Source organism: Parasteatoda tepidariorum, chromosome 3, assembly GCF_982258835.1.
Source record: "Parasteatoda tepidariorum strain Cologne lab strain chromosome 3, Ptep-v5.0, whole genome shotgun sequence".
Lineage (NCBI taxonomy): Eukaryota > Metazoa > Arthropoda > Arachnida > Araneae > Theridiidae > Parasteatoda > Parasteatoda tepidariorum.
This window is the reverse complement of record NC_141757.1, coordinates 45923844-45949364: the sequence shown is the minus strand read 5'-3', so window position 1 is coordinate 45949364 and position 25521 is coordinate 45923844. Positions and strand designations below refer to the sequence as shown.

Here is a 25521-nt window from a genome sequence, read left to right as displayed (position 1 = left end):
CTTTTTATTTTTAAATTCCTTACAATACCATATTCTGCAGTATAACACTTGTAGCACAATTTTAAAACATATTGAAATAATACAAATTTAACATAAAAAATATTAATAAAGTTATTATATATTAGACAATTATTAAAATAAATTTCTCAAGAAATAAATTAAGGTTGACTTAAAAGATAATATGCATTTTGAAAAATACTTCTTACCAAAAATGTCCTTTTAGGATTTCGCTTTTTATCAAAGTAATCAAATGCATATTTTTTGGTACAGATTGGATACCTAAAACAAATTAATACAGTTGTAAAAACAAAATTAAATGACAGAATAGCACTATTTCGTAACATTTTCTCTTTTTAAGATATATCAAAAATAAATTTGTTCTCACAAAATTTGCAACTAAAACATTGCAACTAAACAAACATAAAAACTTAAAACATTCGAAAGTACCAATTGCAAATGTGGAGTTTAAAAATTGCAACTCAACAACCAAAATTGCAAGTATCACTTGCAGTTAGTTTTATACTACAAAAAATGAAAGATTTTCATTTTTCTACATATTTAATCAATGTAATTCTTATGAATTAAATAAACTACTTCATTTCTGATAATGTGCTTTGTAATACAGTCTTCTAAGTAAAATCCGGACTTCTGAAATCCGGAAATCTCTAAAATCCGGACTCATACGTCCAGTTCCTCAGAAAAAATTAAAAAATAATCGCTTGGAATAAAAATTTTAATGCAAAACCACAACTCTTCTCCAACAATGAAGCAGTAGATGAAGAGGTAGAGGTGGGGTGTGAATGAAAGCTGGTAGCTGATAAGGAAAATCCAGTCATTCTTATCAGCTCTGTATGGATAACAAAGAATATAAAGGGAAATCCCCTCCTCCTGAAGGGGAATCCCACAACTCTTTTGCAACAATGAAGCAGTAGATGAAGAGGTAGAAGTGGGGAATGAATGAAAACTCATAGCTGATAAGGAATTCCAGTCATTCTTATCAGTTCTGTATAGATAACAATGAATATAAAAGGGAATCCCCCCTCCTCCTGAAGGGGAATCCCCTCAGAAGGAGGAATTCTTCCATCTCCTTGTGTTTCCTCCTTGTGATGAAAGAAAACTGGTTCTTTCTTAACCTTGAAGCTTAGGAGGCGGGGACAAGTTCTTTCATCCCCCAACAAAAAAAGGATTAGTATCAGCTGGTACAGTCTAGTCTAGAAGCATCTGTTTCGGTTATAAGTTGAAATTCAGCTCGCGTTTTAAGCATATATTTTTAGTTTTAATTGCTAATATTATGTTATCTAAACGATCGATTGCGGGGAAATATGACGAAAGCTTGATTTTTAATGTCTTTTATTTATTATTTAAAGAGTATATTTATGTTAAAATTGACGTCGGAGGTCTACACACGCGGCCTGGCGAATTCGAAACTTCGATAATTCTATCAATTCAAGTAAGGCATCTAAAATCCGGAAATTTCGGAAATCCGGACCTTCCAACCCCCCCCAGCAGTCCGGATTCTCGAGGCTGCACTGTATATATATATATGTGCGTGTGAGCACAAAAATATGCATGAAGCTATTTGCATGGCTTCATTATAAAGTGTAAAAATTATTAAATATTTTCAGTTTTTTGCTTTTACCATTTGCACTAGAATATTAAATTCATCAAAAAATTAACTAAATATGGCCTGTAACTTTTTGTTTTCTATTTTCCGTTCTTAAAATATGTATAAAAAGAAAAATGGGTAAATTTAAGTGAACATTTATTGATACCCTTGTTGCATAACCATAGCTAGAGACAAATTTCCACCTATAAGCACAACAACCGTTCATACTTTGTGATTACAAAAAAATAAATTTTCTTTTTGTCTTGTTAAATGTAATTCAATTAATCAAATCAATTAAATGCCAATGCATTAAAAAAAGTATCGGCTATGGCAAACTGTTCAAAAATTATGTAGACCAGTTATTATAGCTTTGATAATATTAGCTTAGTCTAAATGAAGAACAGAAAAAATACTTTTCAGAAATCCTACTCTGGCTTAAATGAGAATTTGTTTTTGATTTTAATTAAGCCATTCATGGGAAAGACGAACAGAAAACATGCTTCATAGCTAATAGTAACAATTAGTTATAATAAATAGCAACAATGAAGAACAAATCAATTCAGAAGAAAATTTCATTTTATAACTTTAGTATTTAAAGCCCTACTATGATAACCACAAGAAACATAAAATGTTGCTACATTTAATTTTAAAATCAATTGCAATTCAATTTAACACACACAAAGAACTGTTTTGTTCTTACTTTATTTTCGATATCTTATGGAAAAGATGAGCTGTTTTATCAACACGATATTCACAAATGTAAATATCATCTTCTTTGAATCCTTTCGGTCGCCCTTTACAGTATGTAGGTAAATCAAGAACAGAGCAAAGACCAACAATCGAATCCAAAGGAATACTTTCGTAAAGTGGTACTCTGAAAACCTTTAAAGAAAAAAAAAGTTGAGGGCATAGAAGCTAAGAAAAATGAGCATTAAAAGAAATAGAAAAATTTCACCATAATTTACGGTGCATTAATCAATGTCCAGGGATGAAACAACAGCATAATCCTTTAAGAGGAGAAAAAATGTGTTTCGGTGCAAATAAATAGTGCTTTTAAATTAGATTTTTCAGCACATAAATTAACATGTTTAATAGAGCTTGGCTAAAAAAGCATTATTAAATAAAAAAAATTTAACACAAATGCAACAAAGAATTACTTAAATAGATATTTAACATAAAAAATTTATTTAATGGGTTTCCTGTGAAGATAAAATCTTTTTAAGAATTTATTTCTGCAGGTTTATATCACATTTTTTATTACATGCGATAACAATGTGATTAAGACTTTCGAGCGTTGCATTTGATTACTGACTGTTTGTTAAAAATTTATTCGCTTTTTGACCCACCTGATTCCATAGTAATTTTACATTTTACAATTATTTTTATATGCCACTTTCACTTGTTTTTTCCTAATTTTGATACTTTAATAAGAATATTATTACTACATACGTAAGCAAAAATTCTAAGGTATTATTTTTTGACTTGCTCTATTTGCACCAATTCTATAGTAAATCCTCATTAAGACACCTTACACATGGCATTTCTAATTCCAATATTATGTATTATGACAACAGTGACTTCACTATACTTTGAAAAAGACAGGTTTCATGATTCAGAATTTTCATATTTTTGGGTCCTTTTTTTACAGACATCTGATTCCTATTGAAATATGAATTATCTTCCTCTTTATCAACCGATCAATATGCACATTCAAAATTCACCTATCTATTCATAGAAAAAACAAAAAATTTGAGAACAAGAAGAGCTCTGGACAATTAGGGATTTTAATTACAGGGTTCCTACACTATTTTGAGAAAACAATATCCTGACTTTTGAAGGTTTTCCCTGACCTTTTTATAATAAAATTCCTGCCGTTTCCCACTCCAACAAAATTTTTAACATTGCAGTTTCAATTAGTAATAATATGCTACTTAGTCATAAGTATCATATATTGAATAACGATAAACACTTATATATTAAAGTGGAATTGTGTAATAGCACTTTATATCCCAAATTATATTTTCAGAAAACTTGTGAAACATATTTTTAATTATCATGATTAGATTAAACTTTTAGTGCATTTTTGTAGTTAGATATGAAAACTATTTAAATAAAAAGATCAAGAAAATCTGTTGGATTATGGAAAGATTATTTTATTTAATGTTAAGTGGAACCAAATGCATGAGTGTCGTCAGGATATAAAGGGTTAATCAAATCCGCGAGATATGTATCAGTATCCTCTAAAAATATTTTCTCTTAAAATATACGAGAACATTTGTTACATTAAGTTATTAATTTTTAAGAATCACCAATTCACTTCAAACTGACTTTTCTTTTAAAAGATAATATTGAAATATAAAAGGGAAAAAAAGTCAAGAAAAGTTAATTATATACAAATAAAAGTTCAGATAGAAAAATTATGCAACTTGTGAGAAAAATAAAATAAAAAAAAACTTTTTTTTCAGTATTTTTAAATTTATTTCTGTAATACTATAAGCTTCCAGAGAAACTCAGGGGCTCCTATGTTATATAATATTTCTCAACATATTTTGTTGTTTGACAATTTCTGAATCAAGAACATCCAGTTCTGCTGCAGCAGTTTTGGTCAATTTAGATATTCTTAATTTCAAATTCTTTTCTTTTATTCATTTTCTAGAAATTTCAGCTTTTTTAATCTCTTTGTTTTTCTTTTTTTGGCTTCTAATGCATGTCTCCATCTTGTTCTAGATCCTTTCACAGCATCTAGCATTTTTTCATTAATGTCAATGTTTTTTATTCCATTTATAAATGAAACATAATCATACACACGCCTTTGTGAAATAATAGAGTCTTCATTGAGGTTTTCAACCAATAAGTTTTTATTGATTGAAACCCCCCTTCGACTGCTGCTTTACCATGAGAGAGGATAAGAACAATTTTTATAACCTCCCACAAATTTTTAATTTTTTTTACTCTGCAAATATTTCGAAAAAAATAATTATCTAATCTCTTTTGCTGTGGATTAAACTCTAAGAAACTTTTTTGCTCTTCTTTTTTTTTGGCAGCATCACAAAACAGTAAAAATTCCTTTTCTGCTGTTGTTTCAGCTACTGTTGTCTGTAAACTAGTTATTCACACAAAGAGCAATAAACATAGCAACCCTATCAAAAATTCCTTATCATTGGATAAACAGGAGGAAAATTGCTAACAGGACAGGTTCTACCAGGGAAAGAGGAATGTTATTATGAGGAAATTACATATTTTGAATTACAGAATTTTTCCTTAAAACTTTATTTTTACCTGTCAGTCTTTGAACGATAGTTCTTATTTTTTATTTTCCTAACTTGATGAGTATGTAAGAAAAATTTTGACTTTTTAGCTTAATTTTAGAATATACTGACTTTTGCAGGTTTTCCTGACCGCGTAGGAACCCTGAATTAGGACTAATCTAACACCTGCATCAAGAAAAATTATTTTGTAATATGACACTCAAAATTTTTCTACTCTCTTCCTTCAATTAATGAAGAAAAAGATTTTTATTCATATGTATTTAAAATTAGGTTACAATTTTGCTAGCACAATATATATATATTTTTCTGTGCTGGAGAACTACATGTCTCAAGCGGCAAGTCATAACAAATTTTTGCATTCCCTGAAATTTTTTTTTGTGTATTTGACATGTTTTATTATAACATATAAGCGAAATTACTGTACAAGTGAATTTAGTTATTTTAGTAATAATTTCTTGCCCTGTTCTATTCGATGAGAGGAAAAATTCACTTAACTAAACAAGTTAATCCACATTTAGATGAAAAACTAAAATTGCTGGAGGTTTAAGAGCAACAAAAGTGATTTTTGCACACATATTTAGCACCAAATTGGCCTAAATTTGCACTTTTTGCTCAATGAATATTATTAGAGTTTGGAGCAGCTTAGAGCAATTTTGGTAAAAAACGGCATTTTGTAGCAGGCTAGAACAGAAACTTCATTATGGAGCAATTTGAGCAATTGTTCCAACTCTGCAAGTCTTAAATTGCAATGAAGTCTGAAAGTAGACTTTTATACCAGTAATAAAACCATGATTTGTCAAAGTAATAAAACCATGATTTGTCAAAGCATCATAAATAATAGACAAAACATCTTTCTATACTTCCATATGGATTTCATCAATTAATAATTATTTTCAATACCTAACTGAAGTTATTTTAGTTTAAATTATATTCGGCAAAACTTTTTTTTGCTCTATCTGAATTCAAATTAGTTAGCACAAATGATGGCAGTCTTTTTTGTTTCCACCCCAAGCCTTAATTATATATACCAGCTATTTTTTTTATTTTATCTAAATACACAAACAAAGAAATGTTCAGTTATTCATACTGCTTTAAAAACTCACACAATCATACACATGAATAAAGCTGTCTGAAATATAGCATTGCTACTTTGTTTAACAACTAAAAGACTGCATGAGTTTAGAAATAGCTTTCTAAGTCTTATTAACCTTGCCTGTTGTTAGTGACAATGTAAACATTGACAGAAAGCTACAACATGATGCATAGCTAGAAAACAGTAGTTCTGAAGTGTTATATTTTTTTAAAATTAGTAATTGCCTGAAATTTAAAAGAAGATACATACTTCATTGGGAAAAAACTTTCTTGATGGCTCATGATACGTTTCATGTGGACGTAAGTAATGGTGACCAAAGGCAAACTTATTATTCCTAGCAGACAAAAAAATATCAACACTGCATTAAAATTTTGGATAAACATCATGAATTAATTTGTAGGATTTTAGATTTAATTTAAAAAATTAAAAGATATGTTTAACGTGGTTTTTTAACCCTGCATAAATACAAAATGGTGACAGTTACAGTATTCACTCGAAACAAGCAGTAAGAAAAGTATAAACAAGCAGGTTATAAATAAAAAAAGAAATTTAAAAAAATGGTCAGTAAGAGGGAAATAATGTAAAACAAATGGTGCAAAAACAAATTCTAATACATTATTCTCAGTTAAAACCTACAAACATTAATGCCATTTTGTTTTAAGAATACAGAAATATGCCAATAAAATAATTATTTTCTAACAAATAACAATACTAACTTTTCATCTTTCCAAAGCCGTTCAATGCGAAAGATATCAAACTGTTCGGCTTTCTTACTCCTTAAACTGTTTCTAGCCTGTACATCACCACTTTCACCTTGGGAAAGAATCTGGTTTTGAACACTTTCATTTGATAAATGAGAAGAGTTTTCTCCATCTGATTTCAAGTAAACACAATCTCCTAAAAATAAACCATTTCATGACCATTAAACTTACAAGAGAAAAAAATAATAAGATTTATTTACTCAGAGTTTAAATCAGAATTAATGGAGAATAAATTGTCATTGCTGACAATAAAATTTTTTAGTTAAAATGTTAATGGATGAAATAAATTCAAATAATAAGATAATGATAAAAGATATATACTCTATTGGATATTTGCAAGCAATATATAATGTTTAGCAGTAATATTCAGTAACCTTATAAGACAGATTTTTGCTCCATGAATTTAGATTCAAAAAAATTATCACTATCATATGAAAATCCCATGCTCAGAAAGTTAATAAACATATAATTTAAATCAATTACTTATTTATTAGGTCAACCAGTTGGTGTAATGGGTTTAGCTTATCCCACGCTTGAGAAGGAATTCAATTTCCCACACCAATTGATCTGACTTCACTTTATCCAAATGGTTTGGTATTCATTCTATTGTAACAACCCCAGCACTTTTAAAGCTAGAAAAGTTTGCTCCTTATTTTATGGTATATTTCTCCCCTTCAATTATTAGAGATGCACTTTGTATACTTTTGAAAGTGTGTTAAGTTTAATACAATTAAAAATTTTAAAAATTATTTTTGTTAGTGAAAAAAATAAAATGATTTGTCATAAATAAAATGTTTATTTTTTCATTAATTAATTCATATTACTTAAGAAAAATATCTCCTTTTGACAAAAAAAATAAATAAAAGGAAAAATAGCTCTGCAGTAATCAAAAAGCACTGCTGCAAGTTAGCAACCCTGCTGTCTTTACAGAAAAAGAAATCTAAAGCATAATTTGAAAAAATAATTTGTGTCAACATGATATAGAGATATCAACATTACAGAAGACAACGCAAAGAACATATATTTTGAAATTTAACCATTTCAATTCAACAGTCCTGTTAGGAACTGTAAATAATCCTAAATCTTATATTTCCCTCCATCTAGCATTACATTTCATCAATCTACATCTCTATAAAACTGAAAACCTCAAAAAGCATCTGCTGTATAATTATATAAAAACATCAGCACAAAACATAAAACTACAAATGTATCTATGTATATAGTTTGTTTAAGGCTTACCTTGCTTTATTTGAAGGTCATTGAGCAGAAGTGTTAAATAATACTGGCACTCAGGAGTTGCATAGTGAGGTCGAGGAATCATCAGTATTTCCTGAAAAATTTATTTAAAATTATAACACTAAATATAAAATAATAACTTTAATTTTAGTTTAAATTGAAAATAATAATAAAAACTTGAGATTTCTTAGTGTCAGATGCTAAACTACAAATTTTTAATAATATCAAGTTAAATAAAGTTTCCAGGATGAAGGTTTGATAAAGTGGTCATAAAATTTGTGACAGAATCAGAATTACATAGTTTAAATATCAGAATTGATACTTGAAGAGTGTAGTGCAAAGAAATGATAAATTAGAATATAAATTTTGTAAATACTTTATATACCAAGAGGTTAAAAAACCTTGGATGCCAGCTCACAATAACATCTAAAGATTTGTGTTTGGTGCTCAATATTTTAACCTTTTTTTGATCTAAAAAAATCTAAATGTTTTAATTTAAAATAAATATATTAAAAAAAAAAAGATTCTTCTCAAAGTAATATCTTACAGATCATTTTTAAAATCTACCTATTAACTTAGAGAGAGACATCTTTGTTTGCACTGGACTCAGCAGTTCTTTTTAAAACTAATATGCTTAGATCAAAACAAAACTGCAACAAAATCTTTATGAAAACAAATTCTAATTTATTTTCCTTTTTTGGTAAAATTCATTTTACTTCAGCTTGTAGTCAATGTGATTATACCAGTTGAGAACTTGTAGGTATATTGTATTGAATTAAATTACAATTAAAATAAATTTATCATAAAAATTCACTACACTTTAGATTGGTCACTCATCTGAAACTTCCTTTATATGTAGAAAGTTTTAGAATAAGAAAGTTTTTATGTTCAAAAAAAAGAAAAAGGGGAGTAGTCAATGTGATTATACCAGTTGAGAACTTGTAGGTATATTGTATTGAATTAAATTACAATTAAAATAAATTTATCATAAAAATTCACTACACTTTAGATTGGTCACTCATCTGAAACTTCCTTTATATGTAGAAAGTTTTAGAATAAGAAAGTTTTTATGTTCAAAAAAAAGAAGAAGGGGAGAAATTTTTTTTATTTTTTTTATTGGTGATATATCAATTACAGCTAAATTACTTCACTTTGTATTTGCAGATAAAAATACATGTTAATTATATTAAAATGTTTTTTTAAATATTTAGTAAATATATCAGAAAAAATAAAATTCTTGAAAAAAATCGGTTACAAATTTGTGACATACCTTTGATAATTCAATTCCACTGCATTGCTCACATAAATACTTTTCAACTTTTCCATCAACACCAACACAATCACAGTGTTGCCAGACCTAAAAAATGAGTATATATAAAATACACTTAATTTACAACAACAATAATTATAGCAAGTGTGATATTAGCTTAACAACTCTAAATTAAGTTAGTTGCTGAAAATGTTGGGAAAAAAAACTGTTTCAAACTTTTTATTTTATTTACTTTTTAAAAATGAAGTGTAAGATATTGTTATATATGGGTAAATGTAAGAGGTGTGTGATCAGCATTATAAATTTTATATTTAAACCAATAGTTTAACTGATCAGCACCAGATTGCAGCATGGTATCAAGCAGAATCATGTGTTGTTTTTGTCGACCAACAATTTGCAAGTAAAATCAAGGAGAAATCACATAAGATATACTTCTTATCCAGGAAAGTTTCTGTTTTATTGGTACCTAGCCATTAACACACTTAGAAAAAAAGTGAATTCTTTATGTTACCAAATATATAATAATAATAAACATCACATCAATAAATTTTTTTGTTTTCCTTTATAATTATTTTTTTAGACATTTTAATGATCCGTTTAATTCTTGTTGGTCAAACTTCTTCATGTGAGTTTTACCGCCTTCAAGAAGTGAGTTTTACCACCTTAACACTCTTTGAAAATAATTATCTTACACTTTCCCACAAAGTGTAAGATGGGTACTTAACCCTTACGAAAAATGCCAATATTTTTAAGTATTTTATTTCAAATACAATGTTTTTAATATCTAATCCTGCAAAAATAATTACATTACATTTATTTTAACAATTTAGCAAGACTCTTTTTAAAAACAATTTTAATGTCTTGGTACAACATTAATTTTTAATAAATTAAGAAAAATGAGGAGAAAACAACATGTTTAGCTTGTAGAATATATAGCTTTTATTGAATAAAAAATGTTTTAATGTGTTACTTAAAGAAATTTTTGTAAAAAGTGCACCAAAAGCAAATGCAGAATGACATAAAAAATCTTGGACAAATATTGTTACATATATTTTTATTACGCGAAAGAAAATAATTTCACTTGATACATTCATATATTTTTTAATTTATTTCTATTTATTGACATTTAAATTGACAGATTATTATATACAATATTATATATTAATTACTATCATTAATTTAACAATTTACTTACTTTTAAAAAGAGCCATTTTAAGGAATTTTAGGGGGAAAGTGACCCTTGTTTTCATGAACTAAACTTAGCAATCAAGGAAGTTTCCCACTAGAGTAGGTTGATAAAAATGAATTTTTAATTTTAGAACACTATAGTGTTAAAAAGTTGCCTATTGTATTGAGAATTAAAACAGAGCAAAATTTTTTAAAATCCCCCTTATGCACTTAAAATTTATAAAAACTTGAAAACAATCACAATTTTTAAAATTTTTTAGTTGACAAATTTAATTGAAATAAACACGCTTTAATTTTTTATGCTTGTATGATGGTTTGAATATCCTAAATAAAATTAAATTCTGATCAATAACTGAATTTTTTAACATTTTAGAAAAAAAACCTAGAAGTTTATCAGTTCTTCATAATTTTCACTGTTTACCTCTTCACTCTTTACTCTAGATCAAAACAATCTACACCTTAATGGTTATAAATCTAGCTCTACCTAAACTCTACCCAACCAACAATTTTTTTTTTTTTGCAGTATATTTACAATATTCAAAGATTTTCAATGTAGTAGGATTCTTTGGCTTACTGCATTGTTAAGGTTCTTTTTTTTCATCTACTATATATCTAAAGTCAGAATTTTTTGAGAAATGAGGCATAACTGATCTAAACTCTAGTGTTGCTTGGATAGATCTATCTAGCTTCATGTTTGCATATTTTGTTTGCAGCTTTGCCACAAGTTTGACACAGTTTTCTACAGTCTGGGAGTGATGGAGAAATTTTGGTATTTCTTCATTGCTTGATGCGTCAGCAAAATGTGTGATTTAAATACAAGAATATCTCACTTAAATTGTGCAGCATTGGGGAAGGATGAAAGGATATACTGTAGAATACCAGTTCATGATTTTAAAATTCGGTAGCACAAAATTTCTAACAGATTTCTTTTTTGGAACAGTTTGTCTTACTTTTGAGATTCCTCCTATATACAACCTAAGGACAGGATTGACAAAAGTTAGCGGTTTGAAATGGGGCAAAAGAACTAAAAAGTGATTCTCCGAGCCTTCTACTCTATGTCCGAAGTAATTGAATTTAAAATGTACAACATATATTGTTAGTTGACAGGAAATTGTTCTGACAGGAAATTGTTCTAGCAAAGACCAAATTTCGTACTACGGAAGATAAACTTCAAAAGATTTGGATTATTTGAAAGTATTTCTCCTTAATTAGAATTCTTTTGTGGCATATCTTTTCCCAATGCTGCGATAAAGTGAAGATAATATTAAATCACTGATCAATTCTGGCACCATGCACATCAGAAAAATACCACTTTCCTTGTCATTCTCAGGCTTTAGAAAGCTATATAAAACTTGTTACAGCAGCTAGAATAAAATATTCGAACATGAAGGTAGAAATAGATATATATGAGCAATACTATGATCTAGATCAGTTCAACCTCTTTTCTTCGAAAAATCAGATTTTATATAAATAGTAAGCATAAGAAAGAAATCTTAATAACTCAATAAGCTAAATAATATTACTTCATTAAAAATATTTGTAAATATAATTTTAAAAAAACACATAAAAAATTGGATAGTTAATTGGGTAAGGTGAAGGTGGAACTTGACATGCAACCATCTACACATGGTGAGTTCTAACATAATGAGTAAAGAGATATACTAATAGAGATGTGGTATTGTACTTTGAAAATCAAGAAAAATTAGTTTTTTCTAAAATGTTGCATGAATGAAAAAATTAAATTATTGATCAAAATTTAATTTATTTCGGATATTCAAATTATTATACAAGCATAAAAAACTGAAGCATGTTTATTTCATAAGTCTTGGCCAACTTTATTTATTTTTTTTTTAAAAAAAGGAGCAATTTTTTTAGTTTTTAAATCTTATTACGTGCAAACAGAAGATATTTATAGATTTCATAATTTTTTATGCCAATTTTATTCTTATTACAATACGCAACTTCTTCGCATTAAAGCGATCTAAAATTTCGAACCACTTTTTTTCTAGCACGGATCTTATCTAGTTTCACAAGGTATAATAGAGAAAATTTTGATTGTATAGCTAAGTTGACGATATTTCAATTGTTTGGCAATACATTTCCACCTAAAGAAAGTGTGTATAACAGACGATAAAATAATAATGGAATTCAGAAAATTGAAGAAGAAAAATTTCTAGTTTTGCTTTAAAATTCCCTGGTTTTTCCAAGTTATATCTGAATTTGTTTGGCAATACATTTGCACTTAAAGAAAGTGTGAATAACAGATGATAAAATAATAATGGAATTCAGAAAATTGAAGAAGAAAAATTTCTAGTTTTGCTTTAAAATTCCCTGGTTTTTCCAAGTTTTATCAGAATTTCCCTGATTTTCCCTAGAATAAAAAAAATTTCCTGATAATTGCAGGTATTCTTTGTTTTGCAGGTGAGTGGCCGCCCTGATTATTGATAAACAGGGTAGTTAATCATTTTAGTAAAGAGTAATATTGTAAACAGATGACGAGTATTATAAGTTATAAAATGTCAACTAATGTTAACTTAAATTTACGCTAAAAATTTAGAAAAAAGTTTCTAATAAATATATGAGACAAACCTCTCATGTTCAAAACTTGCAAGAAGTTTTTATTAAATACAAATAAAAAGAAAATTTACTTTAAATAGTTCTGCTTAGATAAACAAAGAGCTAATTTTATGAATAGTTAGTTTATAATGCATATTCTATAAACTTACCAAACATTTTTCACATTGAATCATAAGTCCTTCATCTTTATAGATGTTACAAATACAGCGTATAACTTCATCATCTTCATCAGTTTTAGCATCTACAAAATATTACACAAGGATAAATATTATTATTATAAAAGAAGCTTTGCAGTTATGTCAAAATGAATGTAATATGTAGCACTTGAATATAAGAAAGTAATAATTCTTCTGCTATTAATCATTTTATGAGCAATTTTTGAACAACTGAACAATGATAAATCAACTTTTAGGCTGATTTTATAACTAATAGATATAATATAAAATTTCTCACACCAAAAAATTCTAAGTAATAAAAGCAGAATCTGCCAAATTATTTGATATTTGAATTATGTGCACTGCTAAAATGCGTGTATCTAATTCTAAGCTTTAAGAGCAACAAATACACATATTGAACTAAATGCATTGTAATAGTTCAATTTTTTTTTTTTTAGAAAAATGAACCTAAAACAAACTCTAGAACAGCTTTGATGAATGTTAGGAAAAAGAATTAAACATAATACTTTAAATTTTCATATCGGTAACACACTAAGTTAAAACAATAAGCACATCAGCTTCCTTTCTGATAAAATAAAAATTATCATTCAAAATTAAAGCTAAAGCAGTTCATAAAAAATCCTACATGGCTCTATAAGAAGTTCAGTGTTTAGAGCATAAGAAGCAAGAATATAAACAGACATAAATACTAAAAAAAAAAAAAAAAAAAAATAATAATAATAAAAAAAAAAAGCAAATAGGGAAAGATTATTTAAAATTAAATAAGATAGAATCACAAATATAAATAACATTGATTTAAGCTACAAATTTCATTGGCTTTGGTGCAATTTAGTGTAGCAATTTCATTTGTTTCAGAGTAGTAAAAAAAAAATTATACTTCAGTTAAAATAGTGCTCAAAAATGAATTTTTTTTTTTAAATAACTAGATATAAAAATGTAATGAAAATTACCAATTTCACTATTTTAACAATGAATATAATTGTTTAGGAACAAATCTAATACATTTTTGTGTGGGATGACTGTTTTGCCGAAATGGTAAAGTTTTTCATAAAAAAAAAACTTATTTTGAAACATAGCATACATGAATTTGAATGTGCTTGGAACAATTTTGTGGAAAAATGTTTATCTTTGGAACAGTAGTCACCCCACTGAAGTAATGCTAATACATTATTAAACGTACATGTTAAAAAATAACTCCATTAGGAAATTTTTTATTTTTTCAAAATAAAATTTTCTTTTAATTAGTTTAATAGAGTGAAAATTATTAGCTCATAATGAAATGTGGCTGCGTCATAGCAAATTTAAAGTACAAATAAAACATTACTTAGTTAAGGTAATGACATTCAACTGCACAATAAATAATGAATAACACATAAGAATAAGAACAAAAGAACGGCACAAACAAGCCAAAAAATAACTAGGTACCATCATAAAATCATGTTATTTATTTTAAGTTTAACATGCAGTTATAAGCAACAGAAATTAAATGCTCTTCTAATTTCCTTCTTTTACTCTAAAATTAATTCTTAAAATTTCATAAATGTAAACCAAAGTTTCAAAAACCAAAGTATTGTTTTACTGATATAAATTCAAAGTAATAATGATCTTAGAGCCCATTGTTAAATAACAATATTATATATAAAGGCTAATAACTGTCATTTAATAATTAGACCAATATTAAATAACTGTTAATAATAATCAAATGATATCTTCTCAGTTACATTAAAATTAAGTATTAATGAAAAAGGGTATGTACCATCAGGTTTGGATGACGTAAAAACTGATGACATAGCTTCGCCGAGGATATCTTCAAACATTATCATTGCATCCGTTTTAGCTGCTTCATAAGCTTTACGCAACAAAGAAATCTTGTGCCCAAAATCAGAAGTTCTACCATAAAACTCCTAAAAATCAGTAATTAATGAACTTATTTTAATGAACAAATTTTTTTAAAAAGAATCTATGTGTGAAGATATGGGTACACATTGACTGTAAAACATGTAAACAATATGATCAAGAATAAAATTAAAATAAATTTTTCAGTGTAAATTATAAATGAATCAATCAAATGTTGCAAATTTTGCTAAGTATCACTCACCCACACAAAATAATTTTTTTTAAGATTATAATTAATTCCTTACTATAATTATTAATTATATTCAGGGATGAGATTAGCCAAAACGCAAAAAAGCTGAATTTCCACGATAGTAAATTTTACGCAAGCGCAACCCTTTAATAATAAATTCCAGACAGTTTAAGGTAATAAATAATGCGTTGACATACAATTGTGTACTAATCTATTATTATAAAAACGATTACATTGATACTTAACATTTAGTGAAAAAAAAATTACCAATTGAAAAAATAAAGCTGGAAATTATATTTTTCCTCAGTTCACATAAGAGACAATTACTACTTGAGAAACTACCTGGTTTAGCAAATTAAAACTACTAAGAATATACATTAATATTTCATTTCTTTTATTAAATACTGTTATGTGATTTATAGCAAATATATCAGTAATATTACTTTTTAAATTATATTGGAAAAAAAAAACTTTAACAATGGACCGAATCATTATGTTCATATTATAGTCTAATCTAACTACAGCCCTCTGAAACATATCAATAACAGTAAAGTAGAAATATATAGTAATTCCTTAACATACAAAAATTGCTATTTTAGTTTGAAAAATTACATGACAATCAGCAACTGTTTAGATAATTGTTTTTTATTTGATAAGAATTTTGCATTTTATAGCATAAATAACAGCAATTATAAATAAAATTTTGATGAGGAGTTAATTAATTCTTTTTCCGTGAATAAGAATCGCAACACGCAAATATGAAAAGCTATGTTCGATATTAAAATCGTGTGAATAAGAATCAAGATATTAGCAGATTCCAGGCTTGGGACCTCTAAAAGGCTTGTCTGAAGCAGCGACGTTTGAACTATGAAAATCGGATCTATCTGGAGAGCGGGTAAAAAATTCGGAAAATCTTATCTACTGCGTGTAAAAGGGGAGAAAATAGGTAAAATAAGTAAAAATGAGAAAGGATTGGTAGCTATGTAGTTTAAATGTTCTGTTTCTCTTTGAAAATTGGTGAATTTTCTGAAAAAGCGGAATACTTATAAAAAAAATTAAATTTTTAGAAAATCTGAATTTTTGATAAAAAAGGCTGAAATTTAAGAGATAAATGTGAAAAAAGCGGAAATCCGCTAAAAAGCGGAAAAATTTCATCCCTGTATATTACAATTAATGCCCTAAATTAATTTTTTTATTAACTTATGCTTTTAAAATATAGAGAACTTACCGTTAATTCTTTCAATTTTGTTACAGAGTACGAGCAAAGTGTGGAGCATTTTAGGATTATTTAAATAAATGCTCTGGGATAAACTAATTTGATTTTGTATAGAATAGTTGTGAAAGAAAAATGTAATTATACATTAGTAAATGATAAATGAATTAGTGGAGAGTGATTTTAAAATTATATTAATTACATTTAAATTAGAAACATAATAATCTATAAACAAGAACTCTTAACTTGAATGAAACAATATAACGAATAACATCAGTGTAACATGAAAAATAGAATAACAGAATTTCTTACTTCAGCATTTTCAAACAATCTCAAAAAGTCATCTTCAAATGTTTCCACATTTGTATAATGGCCGGTTAGAATATTCTTCTCGATCATAGCAAAATCGATTGGGAATTTTATTTTGTTGTAATAAGCAGAATTTCTAAAATGCAAAAAATAATTACATATATATATGCAGAAATAAAAATGCACATCTTTAAATACTAAAATGAAGAAGACAAGAGTTTTTTCAAGATATTATAACAAGATACACACAATGTTTAAATAGTTTTTGAACATTCAATCAGTTTTATTTTATTATTAATTCGAATAAAATTAGAACTCAAATAATCTTTTTAAATGTATACTAATACTTGAATACAATACTGACACCTGAACTTTCAAATTATGAAAATTTTTCAATAACACAGGTTTTTACTAAGGGCTTCAGTCATTTGAAAACTTAGATTTAGATGTAATAAAATTTATTGCTAAGCTTCCCTAAAAACCCCTGAACAGGTAGTTAAAAAAAAATTTCTCCGACAGGTGTAATAAGCTTTGATTGCTTATTCCCCCCCCCTTCTTTTTCAAATCTCAATACGGAAGTGGTGTATATTCAGCAAAACAGTTAATGAAGGCATGAACAACAAGGCGAATAGCTTTGAAATTATTAACTCAATGTTTTTTAAAAAGTGTTCACCCAATGTTAAAAAAAAGACGAAAATAGAATTCCCCATCAAAGAGCAGTTAAATAAACATGTCATTGCATACCTCTTCAGTCTTGTATACAAATTATCTAATGTCTCTCCTGAAAAAATTAGAAATCATTCCAAAAGAACAATTTGAAATGGTGAAACCTTCTTCAAATTCACCTTTTCTATCATCAGTTTATATTCAAATTATCTAATGCCAGGTCTGAAATATGTTAAAAATTATTCTGAAACATTTTCAGATGGTAAAATCTTTTCGTGAGTCATTTGTTCAGAATGCATATTAAATAAAAATTGAATACGCTTACAACTGAAATGCAAAAGAATTTGGGATTGCTAATAACTCTAAGCAATTGCTGCAGATTGTTAATTCTAAACAAATAAAGCAATTATCCTAAAAAAGTTCAATTATAGTCCAAGTAAATGAAGAAAACTTAACATTGGTGAAATTCTTGTTGTTTAGGAAGTCAGTCACATATGTTTTAGAATACATTTAAAGCTGTTATCCACTCAGAAAGTGAATTGATAAATCACACTTTTCTTTTAAGCAAACAACAATGGAACAATTTTGTTTATATATAAAATGTTCTTGCATATTGTGTTATTTCAATAAAAAAAAGGTATGCAAGAAATGTTTTTTCTCTTCTTTATTCCAATGTTGATAACATGTGATTTTTAACAAAAATTTTTGACATTTTAAATTTCTTGTTTTCTTCTGAAGTTTGAGATAGTGAGGTTTAACTCTATTTTCTTAAAAATAAATAAATATAAAATTACCTTTACAATTGCAGTTACGAATAACTTACTTTATTCTCAATAGCAATAGAACATAACTTGACAATATCAAGATTAATAATAATGAAGGAAAAGGTAACTCAGGAAATATCATACTTAAAATTTTAGAAATATCTTGTAAAGAATCATTTGAAGGGGGGAAAAAAGTATTCTTTGAAGTCAGTAATAATTCAACCTAATATTAATCTAACAATTGAAATGAAATAGAATGTCTAAAATATTAACAATGGAGAAGAAATCTAACTTAGCCACTCTCTTCTATTTTGAAAACCAGTGAAAATTTAAAAAAAAATCAGGTTAAAAAATTAGTTTTAGAAAACACATCGTAAAACTTACATTTTCTTGACTTACATTACCTTACTTACACACAAACTTACATTACCTAAACTTGCCTTTTAAAGTCTAACCTAATTTATCTGATAGATTTAGGGTAGTTAAAACTTTAATTACTCCTAAAAAAAACTTTTCTGAAAACAAAACTCAACATTTCAGGCTTGATTTTATAAAAATTAAATTATTAGAATACAAAAGTTTTAGTTAATAAACTCATTACTTTTTCTTTGATGGTAACTGGAAAAAAGGATTAGCTAAAGTTACACCATCTTCCCCTAAAATAAAACAATAAAAAATTAGACAATACTTTCAACAAAAAAAATAAAACATTTAGAAGCAAAACAAAACAAAAAAATAACACATTCTTAAAAAAAAAACTTTTAATTCTATAAATTTATTATTAAAATTAGGCTTATTATTAGGCAATAACAATATAAAAAATTAGAACGATAGTATTATTTTAAACTAGAATTTCGAAATTTTATATAGATAAATAATATTTTCAGAAGGTATCACTATTACCTTTGCAAGATGTTACAGCAGTAAATATATCTTTAAAAACTTGGGCTAGTTTGGCAGTTTGAGTAAGTTCAGGATTTTCCTCGACAGTAGCAAGCCTTCTGCAAAAGGAAAACAGAAAATTAATACTTAATAACTTTAAGTGTATTTGAAAAAGTAACATTACAAAAATAATTATTCATGTCATACCTTGTTTTAATAGATCTAGACGTATTCAATGCTGTGAATTGTGTCAAGAAGGCATCTAAAAAAATTAACAAAAAAATTAAAATGCTGTAAAATATTTGTTTTAAATATAAGAAAGGGGGAGGTTTAAAAGCAAAATGAGCTAATTGCATAAAAAAGTAGGGTTGTAAAACCTGCATCCTTCTAACAGTCACATGTATCCTTCACATTTCAGAAAATTATGAAAAACTAACATAATTTGCATAAGAAGAATGTATAACTGTTCTTCAGACAATTTTCAATTTAAAAAAAAAAAAAAAAAGAAAACAGAAATTATAACAATAAAGTTTGTAAAAAAGAAGTGTAAAAAGATTAATATATTTTAACTTTTTTAGATTTTAAAGAGAAATTTTCTTTCAAAACAAAAGCACGTTTGAAACATATGTAGTTCAAATATTTATTTAAAAATCAAAGATGTAAGTAGTAAATATTCAATGAAAAATAATAAAATTATTATTTTTTCTTACAGGGAAAAGTTAAAAACTTGCGTCCATTTACTTTCATTGGAGACAAACTCTATATTTATTTTATTATGAGTGTTTAGTAAAAACATGTGGATAATATTATACATATACTTCATAAATTACTTTTTTTTTTATTAATTAAGATAACTCAATTAATATTGTTCTGATTAAAATAAGAATTGTTTAAGTTATTGTTAATTGGAAAAAAAACTGCATGCCCTTGAAAATTATATTTTCCTGAGGTTCTTCAAAGAAAAAAAAATAGGTTGTGCACTCTTATGTATAAGATATCTTAAAATCAATAATGAAAAATCAACCTTGTTTATTGACAGCATTCTCCCTTTCTGCTTCTTTCTCTGCAATTATACGAGCTTCATCTTTTGCTTTTTTCACTTTTTCATAATTCCTCAGCAAAAAGCAATGATGTTTCTGCACATAGCATCTTTGCTGATGAGACATGGGTTTTATTTGTATTGTAAAAGACTGACGGTTATAGGGTAGGTATTCATTTTTAATATGCTGTGAAATGAAAGAGGGAAAAAAACATTTAAACATGCATTTTCAAATCTTGTGCACATTTAATTTACACATATATCAAGATTAACTTTAATTTCCTTTTAAATTAGCTGAAAAAAGCGCACTAGAAAAGAATTTGCTTTAGGTGTTATTAACAGAATGATTTTTAACTCATTAAAAATTATTAACTTATATTTATATATTTATTTATAAATTCACAAAGTGGGTAATGCTATCTTTTAATTAAAAATGCTTCTAGAAAACAAGTTTCATTATTTAAATAAAAGCTGTAATTCATCACAAAATTAACAACAAAATCAATACAATAACAAAATCACTCAACAGAGGGCACTGAAAATAAAATTCAAAATAATATTTTCAAAACAATCACTCTTTGCTACAGTGAGACACAATCTAATAATATTTTATTGCAAAATAATATTTTTCATCAGAAAAGTTTGATTTTTTTTATTTGTAATGTCAAATGTTAGATTATTTATTCGTAATGTCAAATGTCAGAAGGATGAAAGCATCACTAAAATGTGAAATTTTGTGACAAATGTTCGTAATAGATGATGAAATTATTTAACTTTGATCTCAATAACTGATTGGTGTTACTGACGATTCTGAGACTGGTTTTTTACAAGGTAGGATATAGGAATTTTCATGGTTTTTGCAAAAAATTTGCAATTTTCTCAGACTCTTCCCTATTTTTTAAAGTTAAAATAAAATTCCCTGATAATTTAAGATTTTCCCAGTTCTACCTGACCTACGCGAGCCTTTTTATTATAAATTCATTTCAAAAGCAAATAATACAATAAACAGGGGTGATTGTGACACAAAGTGAAAAACCCGGAAAATTTTATGTGCAAAAACCATTTATATACCATATATGTTTCATATTTAACATAATTTTTTTAAAAATAATATTTAAAATTAAATTTTCTACCAATGATGAATATTACAATTTTATAGTAATTATTTTAAGAAAAAACTTAGTTTTTATGACAATGGCAATGGTGGATTTTTAAAATCGCATGAATATGAATCAGGATTTCTGATTTTTAAAATAGGGTGAAATATAAAGAGCAATATTAGATTTTAAAATCACGTGAATACGAATCGCGGTGTACGATTTGTAAATGCTTTAAATTTTAAAAGAATCATTTTAGTAGCTTTATCACAATACAATTCATTATACATTTAGAAGGCAAAAAAATGACTGAAATAGTTAACCCTTTTTTTTTTTTAAATAATCCTTTTGGTTACAATCAAGCATTATTTTTTCAATATATACTATATCTTATTCTTATATGCAGTATATATAAGTATGCATGCATGAATAAGTAGCCATGCAGAAAATATTTGAAAAACCTAACATATCTATGGCAGAAATTAGGTATTGTCATGAAAACACCCCTGGAAAAAAACAGGTTTTGGCAAACTCTGGTTAAAATAAACTGGCATAAAAAAAGCATTAGAATACAATAGAACAGATTAAAATAAAATAGAAAATTACACCTGCAAGGATAAAATAAACATGGACTAATTAACCATTTCTTGGTAATAACAAGAAAATCGGAGGATATATATATATATAAAAAAAAAAACAGTTGCAAACAGAGAAGAAAATATCTATCAGTAGTTCATGAGAAAAAAACTAAATTTACCTCCTTTTGGATTTCAACTGGTCTCTCATCTTTTCTTTTCTTAGGTCGGCCAGGACCTTTTTTAGAGTCCACAATAGCTTTTGAAGTTTTTGCAGGTCTAACTCTTTCCTTATTCTGGCCATTTAATTTTTGAGAACGACCACCAATAAAACCTCTGCATTTTAAACTTCCACACCTGCATATTTGCTATAGAACAGAAAATATACTTTAAAAAGAATTTTAATAAACTTATTAGTGAATAAAAAAAAGTTTTAAAAGTATAATACAATGGGAGTGGTAAATTACTATGTGTCTTACCTGAGTTTCCAAATTATAATTATCAAAATTATAATCATAACAAAGCTCAGTGTATGGCACAATGTCTCGTAATGAAAAAAGTCCAACCCTATAATGACCATTGACAAACCTGAAAATGAAATTATAAAATTAAAGGATATTTTTCATGACAACAACAATATGTATTTACATTAATTTAACATGTTTTGATATAAAAAATACTTTTATAAACAAAAAGCAAAGCCTGTGATTCAATTAGCATTAAGAAAATTTTCTGCAAAAATTTTTTTTTTCATGACAATAAAAATATAAAACAGAAATCTAAAACATTCTGAATATATTTTTAACATTTTATAGTGTTAAGTTTTCACTTTAATAAAAAATATAGTACACTTATACTTATTGATTAAATGCATTCATTTAACAACAAAGTGCATTTTTTTTATTTAAGAATTAAAATTGATGTCATATATTGCATTCATTACAAAGAACTACTATGTTTAAAATAAATAACAAATAGAAAACATAAAATCGAAAATCAGCATATATTCCAGAAAGTATAATTAAAGAAAAAAATGAACTAAAGTAATTGATATTACTTTACTAAATATTGAAATCTTATAAACTTCTTTATTTAAAACTTAAAAATTATATATGTGTCATAGAAAAAGATTCTACAAATAATTTTCAAAAGACAAATAATGCAGAATATGAACAAATGAATAAATAAGGCACGTATAATGGGAAAAAATATACACAATAAATAAAACAGCTTTTAGAAAAACTATTATACTTCTACTATTTAATTCTTTTTTTCTAAAAATTCAACTTAAAACACATATTTAAGAAACTATCAAACCAAAGAGTTGAATGAAATTAAAATTCTGAACTTTTCAGCACAATAGATATGCTTTTTGAAACCCGTGCAGTGAGTTCTAAAATATTTGGGGTAGCTTTCTTTCCATTTCAATTTTTTTTTTCTACCAAGTTCTATACTAATATATACATCTATTAATATCTTCCATATTATCATTGAAAAAAAAAGAAGACAAGTAAAAGATACTAGATATAAACCAACTAAAATAAGTCAAGCTTTTTCTAAAAATTCAACTTTCTTTTCCTGCTTTTTCTAACAATTAGCTTTCTTTTTATTTCAAAATTTTTTCTTACAGCGAGTTCTATACTAATATATACATCTATTATAATATAAAATATTATTTTTTTATAAACTACAATATAACTCACTTGGAAGTAATTTAAATTGTTCAAAGACTTACTATAAAATGTTCAAGTTTTTTCATTTGTACTAAAGAAAATACATACATTTTTTATGACATTTAGTGATATGAATTCTATTTTAGAAATATTACTTTTTTGTTAGTATAGTAGGACACTTACTCTCAATTTTCAAGTAAATTATTAGATTGAGACAAACAATAAAATGACAGCTGACATACTACAACTGATATTTTTACTACATCTAATACTTTTCCTACAACTTACAATGACATAAAAATGTATCTCAGCACTAATTCATTTAATAATGAATAGTGCTGATTCATTTAATTTCACCTCAGAAAATAGATTCACAGTTTTACAATCAAATTAAGAATAGTTTTAAAAAAAAACAAATAAGAGTTTTATTTTCAGTTAATATCACATTTAACAATTCTTTTTTTTAAATATGACTTACATTTTAAACAGCATTTCTTATCTAAAATAATTATACATACCATTTTTGCATTTCACAATTAGGTTCACAAGAATGATTTACAAATCGTCCTTCTCCAGCTAATCGGTAACCATCAATTACTGTCCCCGAGTCCAAACTTAAGCAATAGTGATGCTGATCATTTCTGTAACGTTCAGCCATTCGATGACGAAATTCAGTGTCACTGACAACCTCTCCAACATATTCTAAAATGAATTCTCCTGAAATTTGAAAGTCAATTGCAAATTATAGTTTCTTTAAAATAATAAGAAAGTGTTATCATTAGCAAATAATTTAAGGGAAAAAGCAAATTTTAATGCAATTTAGTTAATTGCTAATTAAAATTAAAAAACATTTAATAAATCAATAGTCATAATGCGTAGAATAGTTAATACTTTCTACAAATTTAATAGCTATGGTATTGATTTTAGCTTTAAAGTTTAATTTAACTTCTGGGGCTTTTAATAACTATTTGGTTTACAATTATTTTATAAAAAAATAACTGTTAAAACCAATAAGTACGAAAACTTTAAAACAAACATAATTATACACATCTGTGATATGACCAAAATTCAAATTGATGAAAAAAATCAAGCTTGTGTTTTATTATTATTTTAGCAATTCAAGGACTACTCCGAATCTATAGTAGATTAATGAGAAATCCATAGTTCATAGACTAATCAGAATTAATTGGTTTACCAAACGCTAATTTCTGATGTGAAAGCATTAAATTTGACTGAAAATTTAATTAGGATAAAAACTTGTATCATAGTCTCCTCTTCTGAAAAAATTAAACTTAAAAGCATTGGTAAATAAACATACCTGAACGAATATACTCTGTAGTGCGTATGCCCCAACCTCTATTTTTTGTCATAAAGCGTTCCAAACCTGGACTCCATTCATGTTTAAATATTCGTTGATTAGAACATTGATCTCTGCAAGGACACATATTTGGAGTGCACTCCACGTACATCATTCTAAAATTTAAAAAAAAAGCAGTTATAATTACAAATTGTACTAAAAAAGTTAAGAATACACTGAATATTCAGCTGATCTATTCAGCCACCCACGATGAATATTCAGTTTAATCAATTACGAACTTTTCTGATCTTCAAATATTCAGATAAGCCGAATTAACTTTAACAGTTATAAAATAGAGTTCATTCAGAAAGAATTAAAAGGATAGGAACACAAATTTAGCAATGTTATATTTTCTATAAATCTATGAAATAAATGTTATATTACTATTTTAAAAACTGATTTATTCAGTATTATGGACATTGATAAAGTATTATCCAACAAAAAATAATTATAATATTGACACATTTATTTCTTTTAAATTACAAAACAAGTATATTTTTACTACTTTGAGCTTTCTACATAATTATAGCAATATTTACATTTCGAAAATAATTTCCTTAACAAATTAAAAAAACTTTTAAGTCTTTTTAAATTTTTTATTTTCAAATGCTAAATGTCACCAAAATAAATTTTTTTCTTCTTAAAATATCCTACAGATCATAATTTGAGAACTAAATAGAAAGA

The 25521-nt window shown here is 26.4% G+C and overlaps 1 protein-coding gene across 4 annotated transcripts in view; it reads right to left on the bottom strand.

The window, feature by feature from the left end:
* The window catches only part of ash1 (histone-lysine N-methyltransferase ash1), a 47797-nt gene that overhangs the window by 3430 nt on the left and 18846 nt on the right, over positions 1–25521 (bottom strand). For all 4 annotated transcript variants that reach the window (XM_016061818.4, XM_016061819.4, XM_016061821.4 and 1 more), the window contains exons 8-24: positions 24799–24953; positions 23999–24197; positions 22287–22395; positions 21990–22175; positions 20121–20322; positions 19304–19358; positions 19118–19215; positions 18816–18870; positions 16788–16920; positions 14933–15080; positions 13150–13241; positions 9236–9322; positions 7969–8059; positions 6685–6865; positions 6218–6302; positions 2307–2488; positions 207–279 (exon numbers count right to left, since the gene is read on the bottom strand). In XM_016061818.4, the coding sequence (XP_015917304.3) occupies positions 207–279; positions 2307–2488; positions 6218–6302; positions 6685–6865; positions 7969–8059; positions 9236–9322; positions 13150–13241; positions 14933–15080; positions 16788–16920; positions 18816–18870; positions 19118–19215; positions 19304–19358; positions 20121–20322; positions 21990–22175; positions 22287–22395; positions 23999–24197; positions 24799–24953 (2131 nt within the window). The remainder of the gene's footprint in view (positions 1–206; positions 280–2306; positions 2489–6217; positions 6303–6684; positions 6866–7968; positions 8060–9235; positions 9323–13149; positions 13242–14932; positions 15081–16787; positions 16921–18815; positions 18871–19117; positions 19216–19303; positions 19359–20120; positions 20323–21989; positions 22176–22286; positions 22396–23998; positions 24198–24798; positions 24954–25521) is intronic.